The 16,547-nt window shown below is 45.9% G+C and overlaps 1 protein-coding gene across 10 annotated transcripts in view; it reads right to left on the bottom strand.

The window, feature by feature from the left end:
• Phactr1 (phosphatase and actin regulator 1) overlaps positions 1–16,547 on the bottom strand; it is a 474,784-nt gene that overhangs the window by 54,186 nt on the left and 404,051 nt on the right. For all 10 annotated transcript variants that reach the window (XM_032884873.1, XM_032884876.1, XM_032884872.1 and 7 more), the window contains one exon: positions 10,001–10,322. In XM_032884873.1, coding sequence (XP_032740764.1) covers positions 10,001–10,322 — 322 coding nt within the window. The remainder of the gene's footprint in view (positions 1–10,000; positions 10,323–16,547) is intronic.

Raw genomic sequence — 16,547 nt, 5'->3', positions numbered from 1 at the left:
ATGTACACACGTGTGGAGGGCAGAGGTTGACATTAGGTATCTTTATTTTTCTTCACTCTATTTTTAGAGACAAGATCTCTTGCTGAGCCCAGAGCGCATGGGTTCTGTTAGGACTGGCCAATGCGTTCCAAGGGGCTTCCTGCCTCCCATCATGCCCCAGTGCTGGACTTACAGACATGCACTGTGGCATCTAGCTTTTACATGGGTGCTGGGGATCTGAACTCAGATCCTCGCACTTGACTGGCAAGCACTTCAGCCCCTGAGCCAGCTCTCCAGTCCCTGTTATTTTGTTTTGCAGATGAGGTTTCACTCCATAGCATTGGGCCGCCTTGAACTTGGCATCCTCTTGCCTGAGCCTTCCTGCTACCGGGATTACAGGGTTGCTTCCTCCCTGTATTCTTTATCTGTATCCTACTTGATTGACAGCCGAGACAAAGAAGAGAGGCGATAGCGTTTTCTTCCCCATTGAGACAGGAGGACACAATAAAGGGTGTTCTACACAAGGGCCTCTCATCAAAATAGGACCATTTTATACTTTTGCTTTCCAAATGCCTCTGCATCTAGGATTTAGTTAGTGAACATCAGGCCTCCCATTTTGGGCAAACTCTCTTTGTGCATTGATTTTTCACAGAGGTTCTCAGGCTGTTCTAGCTTCTAGGCAGACTCCAAGGGCAAATCAAATCATTGTCCTTGTGAGTTTAATTGTCATTGAGAAACCAGATGATGAACCAATCGATAATTAACACGTAAAGCAGGGGCAGGACACTGGGGAAAATAGAGCAGGACAGTGGGAAGAGAATGATGGTGACATTTTGTCACCCAAGGCTAGAGCATGAAGTGGGTAATCTTCCTTCCATCTTTATCCTGTTCTCTCTGCACACCTCCCCACCCACAACCATGTGCTATACTCATCCAAATTACCCCAAAACAGTTGTATCCCTGAAGTCTAGGATCCAAACCCACCTGTATGTTTCCTAATAAACTCTCATTCTGGTGTTCTTCCCAGCAAAATTCACTCCAAAGGATATGTGGGTTGTAGGAACATCTGCCCTTCTTGCTCTCCATTATCAAAGCACACTGTTGTGAACTTGTTGTATAAATTGTATCTCGTACCCAGCCTGCTTGTAGGAGGGACAATTCAGACTGGGTGTTAGGGAAAATAATGGGCTTCCTTCGCTTTCAGAGAGAAGGTAGACACACGGTTAGTAGAAAAACTCAAGACCTGGGGTAAGAAGGGCCAGGTTCATACCTTTGTCAACACTGAAAGCTTTGAAAATGTTTATTTATTTGTGTGTCTGTGTGTCCATGCCTCTGCGCCTGGGTGGAGGTCAGAGGACAGCTTTCAGGTGTCCTCTCCGTCCACTATGTAGGTCCCAGGGAATGAACTCGGGTCATCAGGCTTGGCGGCAAGCACCTTTATCTCTAGAGTCAGCTCACTGGCCTGCTCTGCATGTTGGCGGGAAGACGGACCAAGATCTCAAACTGATGGCATGGTTTCATGAGACACATGGAGCACCCACCCATGTTAGCTGTGACGGTCGGTGTGTTGAAAGATGTTCCATAGCAGACTTAAATAGAACTGTGAAACTGTTTGCTGTGCTTATGTCTGTGAGGGTATTTGGAGCTCCTCAGATTTCCTCAGGAAATCCACTTTTCCTCTGGGAGGCTAAGGCCTATGGTGTCTGATTAAATAGCTCATGAGATTTAGAAACCTGATTGTGAGATTCAGGCCCTACAGTCCTACTCCCCGAGTCTATAATGCTTGTTTCCCTCTAGTTCTATGACCTTGGACAAACACCTTGGGTTTTCCATTTTGACAGTGGGGGAAAAAATCATCACACTGTTTCTACCCCTTTAGTATTCTGCAGCACAGTCAGGGTCATTTAAACGTATTAACATTTATCACTATCTTCTATAGTCCACCGAGAATTCACAAAAGCCCCACCCAGGAGGCTTGGATGGAGTGCTTTATGCTTATCTATGGCTTTTACAGTTACTCAGCCAATGGGAAGAGGGCCAGTGACCACAAACCATGATCTAGAAATTACTAAGGGCTAAATGTTAAAAAGTTCTGAAGTGAATGGTTTAAGACAGATCGGATGCCTCACAGGTCTGTCCTCAGGGAGATTAGTAGGAACTAGGGTGACCCTTTGGGTGACTAGTGCTGTTCAGTAAACCATGGATCAGGGCAACATAATGAGAAAGACTCAAGAGCTAGGGTAGGACCCACAGATCAGCGGATAACCTCTCCGGAACTAAAGGAGGAGTGCCAATAGCTCACCACATAGAACCGGTATTAACATGAATATGCTTTCAGAATGCCGGTCTGAGACTCTGCAAATCAGGACTCTACACGATAGATCTAGGTGAGTCCTTGCCATACGTGGGCCACTGAAAATTTCTGGGCATCATACTGAAGTTGATTTTGAAGAGACTCACAGAGTACCACCCGGAACAAGCCATCATACATACTCCAGGCCAGTGGTTCCCAACCCAGAGCCATCTTGTCATTCAGAGGTACTTTTAGTTTCACAACTGGAAGAGATGATGCTGAGTTCATGAGAGTTGACTTATTTCAATTTTCTGCCAGCTGTCTGGCTTGTCCATTATGCTCATGATGAGATCACCTTGCCTTGAGTCCATATGAATTCCCTTTCAGCAACTAAAGCTGAAGGACACCATGTGTAGGTAGCACTTCAGCGTAAGTCTATACCCTGAGATCGGAGAACTAACCTAAGATAGGAGGTTGGTAGATCTAGCTTCTAAGAAGCAAGGAGCAAACATTGAGTCAGAAATGCATGGGATTTTGAGGTTGTCATATATGGACAGTGGACACTTTCTCCCAGAAACCCATCGCATGCAATGACATACGCCCTTCACTGTGCTATGAACAAAATACAACTTCAAACCAATGCCAATTTATCAGGGAGTCACACGGAGACATTGGGAGTATCATTTTGCTAGGTCAATGAGTCGCGTCTGCTCTTCACCGAGGGACGTTCTGATTTGATGGGGGAAACATTACAAACGGAAGTTAATGCAGTCAATGTGCCATGCTGGCAAGGCTGAGAGGAACTGTGGGACTGCCAGGTTCAGGACCAAGTATCATTCTTTAGAATTCCCTGTGACCTTGAGATCATGGGAAGGAACATAACCAATACCGCGAATTGGATCTGCTCTAAGGCTATAAGTTGCACTGGGCTCTTTGAAAGCTTCAGAAATAATCATGAGGTCATAGAATTGTAGAGGCTGTAGGGACTTTTTCAGGGGGGTATGTTACAGACTTCAGTTTCATGTGTCCAATTTAAACATCACGATCCTTTTCTGTTATTCTCAACAAGTCATAATTTCACCCTTAGCTAGCATGTAAATACAAAAACAGATTGCATAAACAAATGATAAGTTATATTTCAACCAAAATATTACGTCTTTTGAGACAAGTTTCCATGTAGCTCAGGCTATTGTGGAGCTAGCTATGAAGCTGAGGACAACCTTGAACTAACATTTTTTGGTTCTACTTCTGAAGGCTGTGATTATAAACTGTTCCCTGTTTCATGGAGGGCTGGGGATTGAACCCAGGTCTTTGTTCATGCTAGGTAACCACTCTTCCCACAGAGCTAGATGCCTAGCTTCTGTTTGATTCCTGTGTGTCTGTCACAATGATGGGCATTCAGTGCTCGGTAGGTGCTACCAGGAATTGCAGACAATTTTAGGACCTTAGCTGAGGAAGAGCTATTCAATTTCTAACAACTTCCATGTCAGTGACTAACGTACTTCAATACACAGAGTGGGGTTACAGACTGATACAGGCCTGTAGAATAGTCCATGACTTATATGGTTTTCCTCTGTGTAGGATTGTTGCTGATGGCAGGATAGTTTGTACTCCCCTCCTCTTAGAGGTTTTACTGTGTGGTCCAGGCTGGATTTGAACTTGCAATCTTCTTACCCTGCCTCCTGACTTTGGGTCTTATAGGGACACACCATTTCTGCTCTCCAAGCTTTTTTTTTTTTTTTTTAAACAGGTCTCTAAGTGTCCTCACCAATGGCTTGGAGGTCGCTATATGTGATGATGATCTTCTACCATTTCTCCTTTACTCCTGCTTTCTATGATCAACCTTCTACAAACGTGGAGTCTAACTGCCAACTGTGGACCACTTCATATGAAAAGTCTCATTCACCCCATTGGAGAGAGTGTTCTGCTCCTTCCTCTGAAATCACTAGGATGTTCTCTCACTCCCCCTTGTCTTAGTTAGGGTTTCCATTGCTGTGAAGAGGCACCATGACCAAGGCAACTCTTAGAAAGGATAATATTTCCTTGGGGCTGGCTTACAGGTTCAGTCCATTATGATCATGGCAGGAAGCATGGCAGCATCCAGGCGGGCATGGCACTGCAGGAGCTGAGAGCTCTACATCTGGATCTGAAGGCTGCTAGAAGACTTCCAGGCAGCTAGGAGGAGGGTCAAAGCCCACCCTCACAGTGGCACACCTACTCTAACAAGGCCACACCCACTCCAACAAGGCCACTCCTCTCAATAGTGCCACTCCCTGGGTCAAGCATATTCAAACCACCACACTGGTTATCTGGCCACACTTTTCTTTTAGCTGTCAGAGAATATGACCCTGAGGTGCCTTCTCCCTTCAAGAACTGATTGTCCTGCTGTAAGGGCTCCTCCCACCCTATCCCCGTCACAGATGATGAGCTCCTTCAGTCTGACCTCTCAGGAGTTTCAAGGCTCTGCTAAGAAGAGACCTCTCTTGTCTTTGCTATTCTCTCCCCAGCACCAGACACAAAACCTGCTCCACAACAGCTATTCAGCCAAGAATGGTTGATGGATCTTCCCACGATCCGGACTACGATTAGAATATGCTCTCCCAAATCCATGCATTAGAAACCTAACCCCCAGTGCAGCTGTGCTGAGATGTGGTTAGGTCATGAAGACCCTGCTTTCATGAGTAAATTACCATTATCAAGGTGGTGGGGTCCTTGTCATGAGAGTGTATCCATTATAAAAGCAGATATGACCCCATTTCTCATGCTCGACCACTCTTACCCCCTCCTTTTCCACCTTAGGAAGACACAGAGGGACCACACCATGATCTTGGACTTTCGGCTTCTGGAGTTAGAAGAGGCTATGCCTGTGTTGCTTGGATCACCCGGTTTGGGTACTCTAAGGGCAGCCCCTGGCAAACATGTATATGAACTACTGAGTGGACCACACTGTCTCTCTGAGCACTGTGCTGGGGAGGGGGGGAAGGGGCAGGTGCTGGGGTAAGGGAGGCCTGCAGCAGCACAGGTGAAGACAATAGGCAGATGAGAGTGGAGCATCAGGAGCCGGGACAGAGCTGCTGATGCAGACCTCTCTATGCTGCAGAATGGAGAGGATTTGCTGACAGTCAGGTGCGGGGCTTCCCGTGGATGGCCCTGGGTTCCTGTGTGAGCAACTTCAGGTAAGAACCTGCCTTTAATTAAGGAAGAAAAGACTTCTTTAAAAGCATAGGTCCCTTGAGGATCTTTCTAGAATCCCTTCATATCCCACTTCATTTTGCCCACAGGAAATGAGAGTGCTGAGCGCACACGGAACGGATTGACCTCAGAAAGAGTGAGCGGTTGGGATCGAAAAGTCCAAGTGCTAGGATGGATGCCAATTAGACTTTGGATCTTACTGCAGAGATTAAACACAAGAAACTCAGAGTAATATTTAAAGTGGTAAAACGTCACTTTTCAAGAAGATACGGATCACCCATGGAGAGAAATAAAGACCATGTAATTCAAGGAAACACACATTCTCTCTCTCTCTCTCTCTCTCTCTCTCTCTCTCTCTCTCTCTCTCTCTCTCTCTCTCTCTCTCTCTCTCTCTCTCTCTCTCTCTCTCTCTCTCTCTCTCTCTCTCTAATAAGACCAGATCAAATCCATTTGCCATTTGCCTTTTAGAGGCACTGAAGAAAAATTGTATGTCCTATATAATCTTGCTTAACGCTCACCGTCATTTATTGAACATTTATGGTGTGTTGTGTAATGAACTGACTGATTAGGACTGATTAAACCATTTGATCTTCATGAAGACCCCAATGAGGCTGCTCTGTTAGCGTTATCCTTGTTTTATGGATATGAAATGAAAGCCCACTGAGGCTATGCAACACACTTCCGGTCACACTGCAAATAATCGGTGTGTCTGAGATTCAAACCCTGATTCTGGAACGCACTCACTTGACCATGAGGGGAGATAAATACGAGGCCTCTTTGTGGCTGTGGGTAAATTCAGACCCTGGGCGTTTCTTGTTCCTGTGCCTCTATGCCCCTCCCCTAAGCCTGGTGAACCCACACCATAAATAAACTACATGGCAGGGTCAGATGGGTAAAAATCTGAAAAGCTATAAGGTCATCTCAGAGGAATACGTTTCAGGAGGTCTAGTGAAGCCCTGAGGCAAAGAACGCCATAGCTATCTTCAAAGACTTGAGAGTGTTTCCTAAGAAAGGAAGACCAGCATGGAGGCCAAGGAAGTCCGACTTATAACAGGGAGAGCTTCGTAACTTCCTCGAACCAGTCCCAGAATGAGAGGATCATCTCGGAACTCATGGAGATTAGAGGACAAACAGGAATGCGTTATGGATGGGGATGCGTTAGCTACGTGTAGCCTCCCTTTCATAGCAAGACAAGATGATACAAAAGTATGTGTCAAAATCCAGGGCTGTCTAATTTGCCATTTGATTTCACGCTGCTACATCTGGATCAGATTACACACAATTCCGGCATGATGCTCTCCAGGCGACTTCCCAGTAGGTCTCAGGGGACAATGATGATACTAATGTGGGATGGCTCATGGCTCTTCACAAGCATGGCGCTGTCGCATTCAGTAATATGTCTTCTTGCAGCGCCCTTTGGGGTCCCTGGAAACTGTCAGGTAGAGCAGGAAATCATACCTTTTCCCGTGAGACTCGGACAGTGAAGGCTGATAGCATGCTGGAGGGTGAGGACCATTGCTTCAGATAACAGTTCTCCCTCTACAGGATAAAGTGACCTATGACCTCAATCTGCTCTTAGATTCTTTGCCAGTGCCCAGCGGACAATGTGGATACTTAGAAAAATCTCTCCGATTTGTATTTATGTGGGAAGAAGATTTTCTCTCTCAGGAGGAGTGATCTTGTCAAAGTAATGTACGTGTTGATTCTCTTTGCCCTGATGCTGTATGAGGGGAGCCTATGTCTTGGCCTGGGTGACAGTTGGGGTGGCACAAGGTGAGGACAGTGTCCAGGGTGGTACAAAGGATGCAGACAGTCAACTGCCAACACCATGCTGTGTCCCCTCTCCTCTCTCCCAACCCTTCTGTCCTGGTCCTCTCCATGTTTGATTCATTTTATTAAAGCACCCAATCCAGTGAAGAACTTCCAGAGCTATGCCATTGCTCTAAACCGAACTGAATCATGCCACAGACCCCTACATACAGTGAAATGGCATGTTTGAAGCGAAAATATGTTTAGTAATATCACGACATGCTGTCTCTGGTATTTTTGTTTAGATAATCAAAATTCATCTGAGACATAAGAAAGCATCTATGAGAGAGAGAGGGAGAGAGAGAAGAGAGAGAGAGGAGAGAGGGAGAGAGAGAGAGAGAGAGAGAGAGAGAGAGAGAGAGAGAGAGAGAGAGAGAGAAGAGAGAGAGAGAGAAAGAAAGAAGAGAGAGAGGGGAGAGAGAGAGAGAGAAAGAAAGAAGAGAGAGAGGGGGGAGAGAGAGAGAGGTGGGGGAGGGGGAGAAAGAAAGAGACACACAGAGAGAGAGACACACACAGAGAGAAAGACAGACAGAGAGTGAGTTAGGGGCTTGGGGCAGAAAGACCGAGGCTTAAAGGTGCTTTCCTAGCCTTCTATAAGGGTAGTGCTTTTGAAACACACACACGGAAACAACGGTTCTTTGAAGAGCCACTCTTAATGTGTATGAGTGTTTTCTTGCATGTATGTGCAGCACACGCACGCCTGGTGTCACAGAGGACAGAAGAAAGCACCAAATTCCCTAAAACCGGAGTTACAAACAGTCGTGAGCAGCCGTGTGGGTGCTGGGGACCAAACCCAGGTCCTCTGCAAGAGCCTCCAGATACCACAGAGCCATCACGCCAGCCCTCCACCCCGAAGTAACAGTTCTTATATATCTTTCTTTTAATTTTCAATCTGTCACAAACGGACACTTCATAAAATGATATGTGTGTTTCTTCCTCCCTTTCTTTTTTAAATGAAGCCTTTTAAGACTCAACAAGTGTGCGAGCAGGCAAGCACACAAACAAAAGGATTCTAATTGCTCTAACAGTATTGAAAGATGTGTTCTCTACTTCTGCAGTGTGGGTGCCGATGGGTAATGAGCGGTTTGGGGCCGTCCTTTGAGTAGGTGACATTGGGGATCTCACTCAATCTACCCTAGCTTCTTTACTTAGGTTCCCTAGGTGGTGTGAACATGAGTACATCCCTGATGACCACGACGATGGTGTGTTTGTATGGTATGTGTCGTGGTGTCACTGAAAGCTGAAGGTACTACTGCCCTCCTTCAGGACACCGGTAGGGGGAGCCAAGGGGCCAAGTTAAAGTTGGTACTTTCCTTGGGCAACAATGGTGAATTAACAGAAAGCAACTAGGGCAGAACTGTCAGAGGCAACAGCTTCCCTTGGAGGTAACTATTTCCCAACATACATCTCTTGGCTGCAAGGCAGCTATGGTAACTGTGTTTGGTTCTCTACTGTAGCCTTCCAGACCACACCTTTTCTGTCTGTCTGTGTCAGTAGAGCCATCTGGCCCTTGGCGATATACCCCCTTACTTTGGATGAAAACATTTTCACCCTGTCCTTAGGGAGCTTGGTTAAACTGTGCTTTGGAGTCACTCTGAGAAACCCCAGACATGGCTTAGGCTCAGCTGAGGTACTGCCATAGCCTGTCAGAAACAGTGTCCAGGATGAAGGCTCTCCCTTAGTGAAGTCAGACCGCAGACCTGGGTGGGGGAGAGTATTCTTTGCAGGCCTCCCAGAAATGCACCCAGAGGCAGTTTCTGGTGAAGGATGGGGTTCTTCGGGTGGCTTTCAGATACCAATGGCTCACATGTGTCTCACCCAACTCCATTGCTTCCAGTCTTCTGGTCTGCTTGTCCTGCGATTCCCTCCTCGCCTGCTCTCATCACTTTTTGTGGCATTTAAGCTGTTTCCAACGATCAATCAATGATCCACGTAATATGGAATGTAAGATTATCCTCTCTCTGTTTCCCCACATCGGGGCAGGGGAGCTCACTCTGAATAACCACACGTGCACAGCATTCTCAAAATGGCAATGTTTAGAGGAAAAATAGGGCTTAATATGGATTTACACTCCCGTGTGTGTGTGTGTGTGTGTGTGTGTGTGTGTGTGTGTGTGTGTGTGTGTGTATGATTGCAGGGACATGTACACACGTGTGAGAAGGTCAGGCATGCCATTTCTCTGGCACCTCCCACCTTGCTTTTTGAGACAGGCTGTCACTGGCTTGGGAATTAGTCAAGTAAGTTAGGCTGGCTGGCTAGTGAATCCCCAGAGAACTGTCTGCCTCTGTTTTTGTTTTCATTTTTAAATTAATTTTTAATTTTTAGTTTTTGTGAGCCTGCGAGCATGCCCCATCATGCCTGGCTTTTTTACATGGACTCTGGGGATTGAACTTGGGTCCTCATGCTCCCAAGGTTGTTCCTTACCCACTCTCCACCATTTTTTTTTTTCCCGGGCTGGGGATCGAACCCAGGACCTTGCCCTTCCTAGGCAAGCGCTCTACCACTGAGCCGAATCCCAACCCCTTCACCATTTTTTTAAAGTAAACGTGATTACTCAGTAGTTTGACAATGGAAACATACCATTCCCCTCTACGGCCCTTAAAGCTCAGGTTTGATATGGCTTTACTCTCAAGCCTCCTTACGTTCCTCAGGGGGAGAGGAATGAGGCGTCACACTCTAAAATCCCCAGCCTGCGCCTGTCTCAAGCGAGCCCCTCACCACGGTTACCTTTCCAGCCTCTGCATGGTCATAGCAAGTGTCTTGTTCAGCTCATCGATCATCCTGCAGCCCGAGGGGTGCATGGGTAAGGTGCCGGTGGAGGACGGGAGATGCTGGCCGTGGCTGCCATACTGCAGCTGGTGCTGCATCTGGGATGGCAGGACGGTGTGGTGGTGCTGGGCCACAGCCTGCTGGCTGCTCTTCTGGGCTGCGTAGGATGCCAGGGAGAGCTCTGGGCCCCCTACAGGCATGCAGATCAGGACTTTCTTTGGAGGTAGCGGAGGCGACAGTTTCACTGGCAGACAAGGCAATTTCACGGGGGCGCCAGGATCTGCGGCAGAAGGAGGGCGAGAAGCACATGTGAGTTGAAGAACCCAGAATATCATGTGTGTCCACCTTGGGACAGCAGCCACGGAAAGAGGACTCCTGGATACAGTGCATCGATCTAACGTCTCAGCACCGTGTGGATGCTGTTCAGTACACATTTACCAAGTCGTTTCTTGACTAGAGTGTTCTGGAACCTGGGTGGCATGAGAGATGGGTCTCAGGACCCATTAACCAAGGCATCTCAGCAGCCCGGTAGGATGGCGTCAAGAAAGTATACGCCATGGAGTCATGAGCTCATAAAGAAATCTTTCACCGGACCTGCCACGATTACCACAGATTTGCCATTGTTAAAGAAACACGTTCTTTCAACTGACAGGGTCCAACTCACCTACACTGACGTAGGAGAGAATGCAGTACTATGGCCAAGGCCCTCCCCATGAGGGGCCGTTCGCCAGCCACAGTTCCTTACCTGTCACTGAGGCGTGGCTTTGTGGGACTCAGTGGTGGCAGAACGTGACTTTGGCACACCAAGGAGCAGGGGTGAGGGCTGAGCATTGCTGCTGGGCTGACGGGTCCACTCACGACCAAATGTATCGCGTGAGTCAGAGTTTTTTGGAGGGATCTTCAAGGTACTCAGTAGTTTATCACGTAACTCACACACACAACTAAAGGACTTATATATTTTCCCAATAGCTTTGTTCACGGAAAAAAAAAAGGTCATGCAAAGCAAACCACCAGAAGGTGACGTATCTGGCTAGGCACGGGTTTATAATCTGGGCATTTGGAGAAAGCTGAGGGAGGAAGACTGAAGGCGAATCCATCCTGGGCTACAGAGTAAGAGCCTGTCTCAAACACCCAAGAACTTGGAGACTTGGAAAGATGATTACTGTATTTGTTATCTCATACGTGAAGCCTGGATTTTAATTTTTATATATGTGTGAGTCTGTATGTGTTTGAGTGTGGTAGGTAAGTACATAAATGAATGCATGTCTGTGTCTGTGTCTGTGTGTGTGTGAGTGTGTGAGTGTGTGAGTGTGTGCGAGAGTGTGTGAGAGTGTGTGTGTGAGAGTGTGTGTGAGTGTGTGTGTGAGTGTGTGTGTGAGAGTGTGTGAGTGTGTGTGTGAGTGTGTGTGTGTGCATGCGCACATGCATGACTGTGTTTGTGGGCATGAGCGTGCATTTGTGAGTGTGTACAGGTGTGTGCGTGTGTTTTATGAAACAAGAAAGGGGATCATGAGAGGGGAAAACCCTTTTGGGGTGAATAAGGAGACATCATGATATGATGATGATGATGATGATGATGATGATGGTAATGCAGTATATGATATATGATATATGATATGGAAACAAAAGGGAGGTTACCAGGAGGGGGCAGGAGAACTGGGAGTGAGTGAGAGGAGGTCAAAGAATCAAAGAATAGTTGAAAATACAATGCAACCCTATATGCTAGTGTTAAAAAACCTATACAAAAGCAGCAGCAACAATAAAACCCCAGTAACCCTTGCCCTCCCAAAGGCTGGAGATGTGGTTCATTAGCTCTGGGTTCCACACCAAGACAGCAAAACCAAACACCGAAGAGAATCACTGGTCTCATCTGCTGGCGCTCAAGACTTAAATGCATTCCGTTATATAGCGTGTTTAGTTCTCTCCTGTAGCAGTCTGTCAAGCCCTTGGCTCTGTGACAGTGTCATTAACGCTCCCTAGACGTGGTTCACATTAAGAGGAATCATGATGCGACCAGCTCTCAGAGAGCATTCTGGAAAAGACCTTAGAGTTCTCCTACCTAGCATTCCTTAAACTCACCTGGCCAGGAGAAGGGGAGGGGCTCAACGTGTATTAGGTTTCAAGCTTGTCTAGGAGAGCCATGTTCAGGATGGAGTGCTACTGAGGAGCACGGTGTCCGCTCGTCACACTCAGTGCCCCTTGTCAGGAAGCACCGCCTTCATGGTTTTGGACCATTGATCTTTGGAGTCTGAGATTTCCCGCCACCTGCCTGTTTCTGTCCCTCGACCTAGCTCGTGTCAGAACTGCTCCTCAGTTAAAACTCATCCAAGACCTCCCACAGACTATCTGCTGCTTGGTTCAGGTCTTCAGGCCCACACTTTTAGTGGTTTGCTCTGACCCCTGTCATGGGAAAGAATACTTTCTAGGCCACCCAGAGAGCCTCTGGGCAGAGTTTCCTCCATGACACTCCTATACTCCAATATCCTCCTTCACTTGGTATCACACAAGTTCAGGTCTCCACTCACAGCTTGGTCTGCCAAGGTGGCTTATGACCAAGCCACACTCATGACCTCCATGCACGCTGCTGAGGTCTTCCTCAGCTTCTTCCGGGTTTCTTTCCCTCAGCACATTATTTGCTGTGAGGAACTGAAGTGCTTAAGGCTCCCCTCCTCACCTTGGAACCCAGTGATCTACCCTTAGCAAACCTCCCTCACATACCCTCCATTCCCAACTGCTGGTGTCCACACCCTGGACTGTGGTGTATCTCTTCCCTACTTTCTCTTCCAGCTCTAGCGTACAAAGAAGCCTCTCCCAATCTTTCTTTGCTTGTTATAGCCTGTCTTCCACACCACACAGAGAATATACATCAAGTTAGCAGTAAGAGTAACAGCGGCAGTCACAGTGACAGGCATTTGGATCAAGGGCAGATCAAGTCTCTCTTAATTGAAATGGTGGAAGCGTTAATGTTACACATTCTAGATGGTTCCAAATCTTAGAATATGAATACACATATGTAATGGGGACGGGGCCCAAACACAAACGCAAAATTCATTTATGTGTCATATATATCTTCAAATACATAACAGAAAATTAATCTTGTAAGTTTTTTTTATAAAGATTTGTTGTAAGCTTATGCGTGTCTCTGTGTAGGCTAGGTGCGTGTGTGTGCAGGTGCCCTCTGAGGCCTTGGGTCCCCCCTGTTGCAGAGGTGGCTCTGAGTACATCTGACAGGGATGGAGGGACTCTGTCTTGTGTTCTCTCTAAGGGCGGTGTGCTCTTGTAAATGAAGAGCCATCCCTTCATCCTAGTTTCAGAGATTTTAAGAAAAATTGTCCATGAAGCAAGGTTTCTACACGAATGAACCATCAGGAAGGATCATGGCCTCACATCTGTACTGGAAAATGCTGAATGTTCAAACATCTCAGATTCTGGAGGTTTAGATGAAGAATGTCTCACCTATGCCGTGCTTGCTAACCACATGCCAGACAGGAAAATCTAAGTGATTTTCATAAATCACCAATTTAGTCTCCACTTCCTGTTTGTAACTGTCTCGTGGTCCAGAAACCAGCAAATAGCTTTAATTTACAGCATCCTTATCGTCTTGTTCAATGCTCTGCTTGAATGAAAACAGGGGCGAAACCCAGTTTTCTGTGTATTTTTGTTGTTAATTAAGATCACGGACACCCCTTTTAAAGTTAAAACTCTATTTGCATTTATTATGTTGATTATTGTAATTTATGATTATTATGATTTTATTACGTGTGTGTGTATATGTGTGGGTGTATGTGTGTGCATGTGTGTACATGTACGTATGCATGTGTGTACGTGTGTGTGTGCATGTGTATGTGTGTGTGTGTATCTGTGTGCATTGTCTACGTAATTGATTTTCTTTCATTTCCTTTCTTTTCTCTCTGAGTCACAAAGAGTTAACTAGTTCCCAGCCTCTTGCCTGACCAGTGAGAGGTCCTTAAGCTAGAGGGAAAAGAGAAACCAGTGCTTATTAGCACAAACAGTAAGAGAGAGTTACAGAGCCAAGGATCATTAGACTTTGGCTTTTGTCCAATGTTGTGCCCTGCCTCAGTACCATTCATTCTAAAGATTGGGGCAGGCCCCTGGCACTAATCGAAGTGTAATTTATATCAAAATGGGCCTGAGATACACCCACTAAGACACTTTCTTTCCCAATTGTGTCCCTGTACAGGTAAAGGGAGACTACCCCAAGACTTCTCTAGGACTTAGCTAGCTGCTACTCTCAGAGCACCCAGTTGGCTGCTTCTGGAGGTTTCTGCTACAGGCTGTGGGTGGAGTCAATCACTACTGGCACGACATGCAGAAGAGCGGAGCTCTAATTCTAGTTCTGCCACCAAGGACTCTGCCCAAAGCATTCAATGTTTCCCAGCCTCAGTCTTCTCATCTGTGGAAAGGCTATATGTTTGTCATATAGTTTTATTGCCAGGAGCAAATAGGTTAACATCTATCTATCTATCTATCTATCTATCTATCTATCTATCTATCTATCTATATATCATATATGTATATATCATATATATGTCTATCTATCTCTATCTATCTATCTATCTATCTATCTATCTATCTATCTATCTATATCCATCTATCTATCTATCTATCTATCTATCTATCTATCTATCTATCTATATCCTTCCATCTATATCCTTCCATCTATCTATCTATCTATCTATCTATCTATCTATCTATCTATCTATCTATCTATCTATCTATCTATCTCATATATGTATATATCATATATATGTATGTCTGACAGTCTATCTATCTATCTATCTATCTATCTATCTATCTATATCCTTCCATCTATCTGTCTATCTATCTCTCTCTATCCTTCCATCTATCTATCTATCTATCTATCTATCTATCTATCTATCTATCTCATATATGTATATATCATATATATATGTATGTCTGACTATCTGTCTATCTGAAATTAGCCAAAAGGCCAAGAAGCGATGGTTAATACATACACACATGCATGCATACATACAAACATATGTATGTATATATTCTTACTATTGGGCACAGAGGGAACAAGAGTGCCACAGTATAGTCTGAGACCTGAGCTGGCATATGACTGAGTCACCTTCTGTAAGAGGAGCATCTCCATGGGCAGCTTTGTCTAATTCCACCAGGTCTCCATACCGCTGAGCAGAGGGTCTATAGTAAGGGACCCCCAGTGAAGTCTTTGGGGTGCCAGAAGAGTTCACCAGTGGAGACCTGGCTTTGCAGTAAACACAACAGCACATTCCCTGCCTCACCCTCAGCCTGCTTTGACGTTCAGATACTGTATGACCTTGCTCTGGGAAATGTATCATTCACAGTGTTATTACGAGGGACTCTTGTCATGCTTCTGAAAATCCACCGGTGTTGATGCTTCGCAGCCTGAGGTGGGATAATGGGGGTCGGGTAGGCCTCTGAGGGTACAGTGTGTTCTGGCATTACTCTATACAGCAAGTGGGAGAGAACGTCTTGGTGGTGACTGCCAAGAAGAGCTGTCATCCATGATCCGGCGTGTGCCTCTGATGTACCCTGCACCTTGTGCTATAAAAAGCTAGTGGAGCAGAATTAGGAACTGGGAGTTTGAACTTAAGTCTCATTAGCTGGGAAAACTGAGGGATAAAATTGCTTCTCGTATCTGCATAGGGCCCAAGTGAATCAAACCCTTTGCATCTACTAATATGCGACATTCATCCATTTTTGCTGGAGGACACACTCTGCCTCTGGCATTTATGATGATGGATCTGAGGCTGCTGGGAGAGATGTAGCACCGTTTGCTTCCTGATTTCCGAAGCCAGACTGATTGAGATGCAGCGTGCTGTACTGATGGAGTAGAAGAGGCGAAAATGACCAGTTCCAGGAATAGAAAAAAATCAACCCAAACTGGGAGTGTCACAGAGCCTTCAATCCCGAGAGGGCTGGCCTTCCCACACTACAGCTCTGGCCTTCCCACAGAATAGCTCTGGCTTATGGTTTTAGACAAAGGAATGAAAATGCGAGCTTATTTCTGCCATTCATTCTCTTGATGGAGGACTGCCGGCCATGAATCTCAATCAGTAGAAGTTAAATAAACCACAAGGAGCATCCTACTCTGAAAGCCTTAGCCACTCATGCACCTGAAATATTCCACACATGAGCTCATGTGATGGATCAAAGTGAAAAGGCATGTTCGCTGAAAACACAGTATACAATTACCTTCAGACTATGCACACAAAGTATATAATGGGATAAATGAACTTTGCGATCCTGAGTTCCATCACCAAGATGTCTCATTACATGAAACTATGAAAATACAACAAAACTTCAAACAATCCCCAAGGATGAAGCATGTCTGGTCCCAAGTGTTTCAAAGAAAGGGCATCCAAACCATCTCCTTAAAGCCTCTTTTCCTACAGCTACCAAGGAACTTTTAAATTGGCACCTCTTCCAGGAGCTTACATAACTACTAAAATGTGAACAGTGCTCATCATGGCTAGTA

The sequence above is a fragment of the Rattus rattus genome, chromosome 14 (assembly GCF_011064425.1).
Source record: "Rattus rattus isolate New Zealand chromosome 14, Rrattus_CSIRO_v1, whole genome shotgun sequence".
Taxonomy (NCBI): Eukaryota; Metazoa; Chordata; class Mammalia; order Rodentia; family Muridae; genus Rattus; species Rattus rattus.
This window is presented reverse-complemented; position numbering and strand designations above follow the sequence as displayed.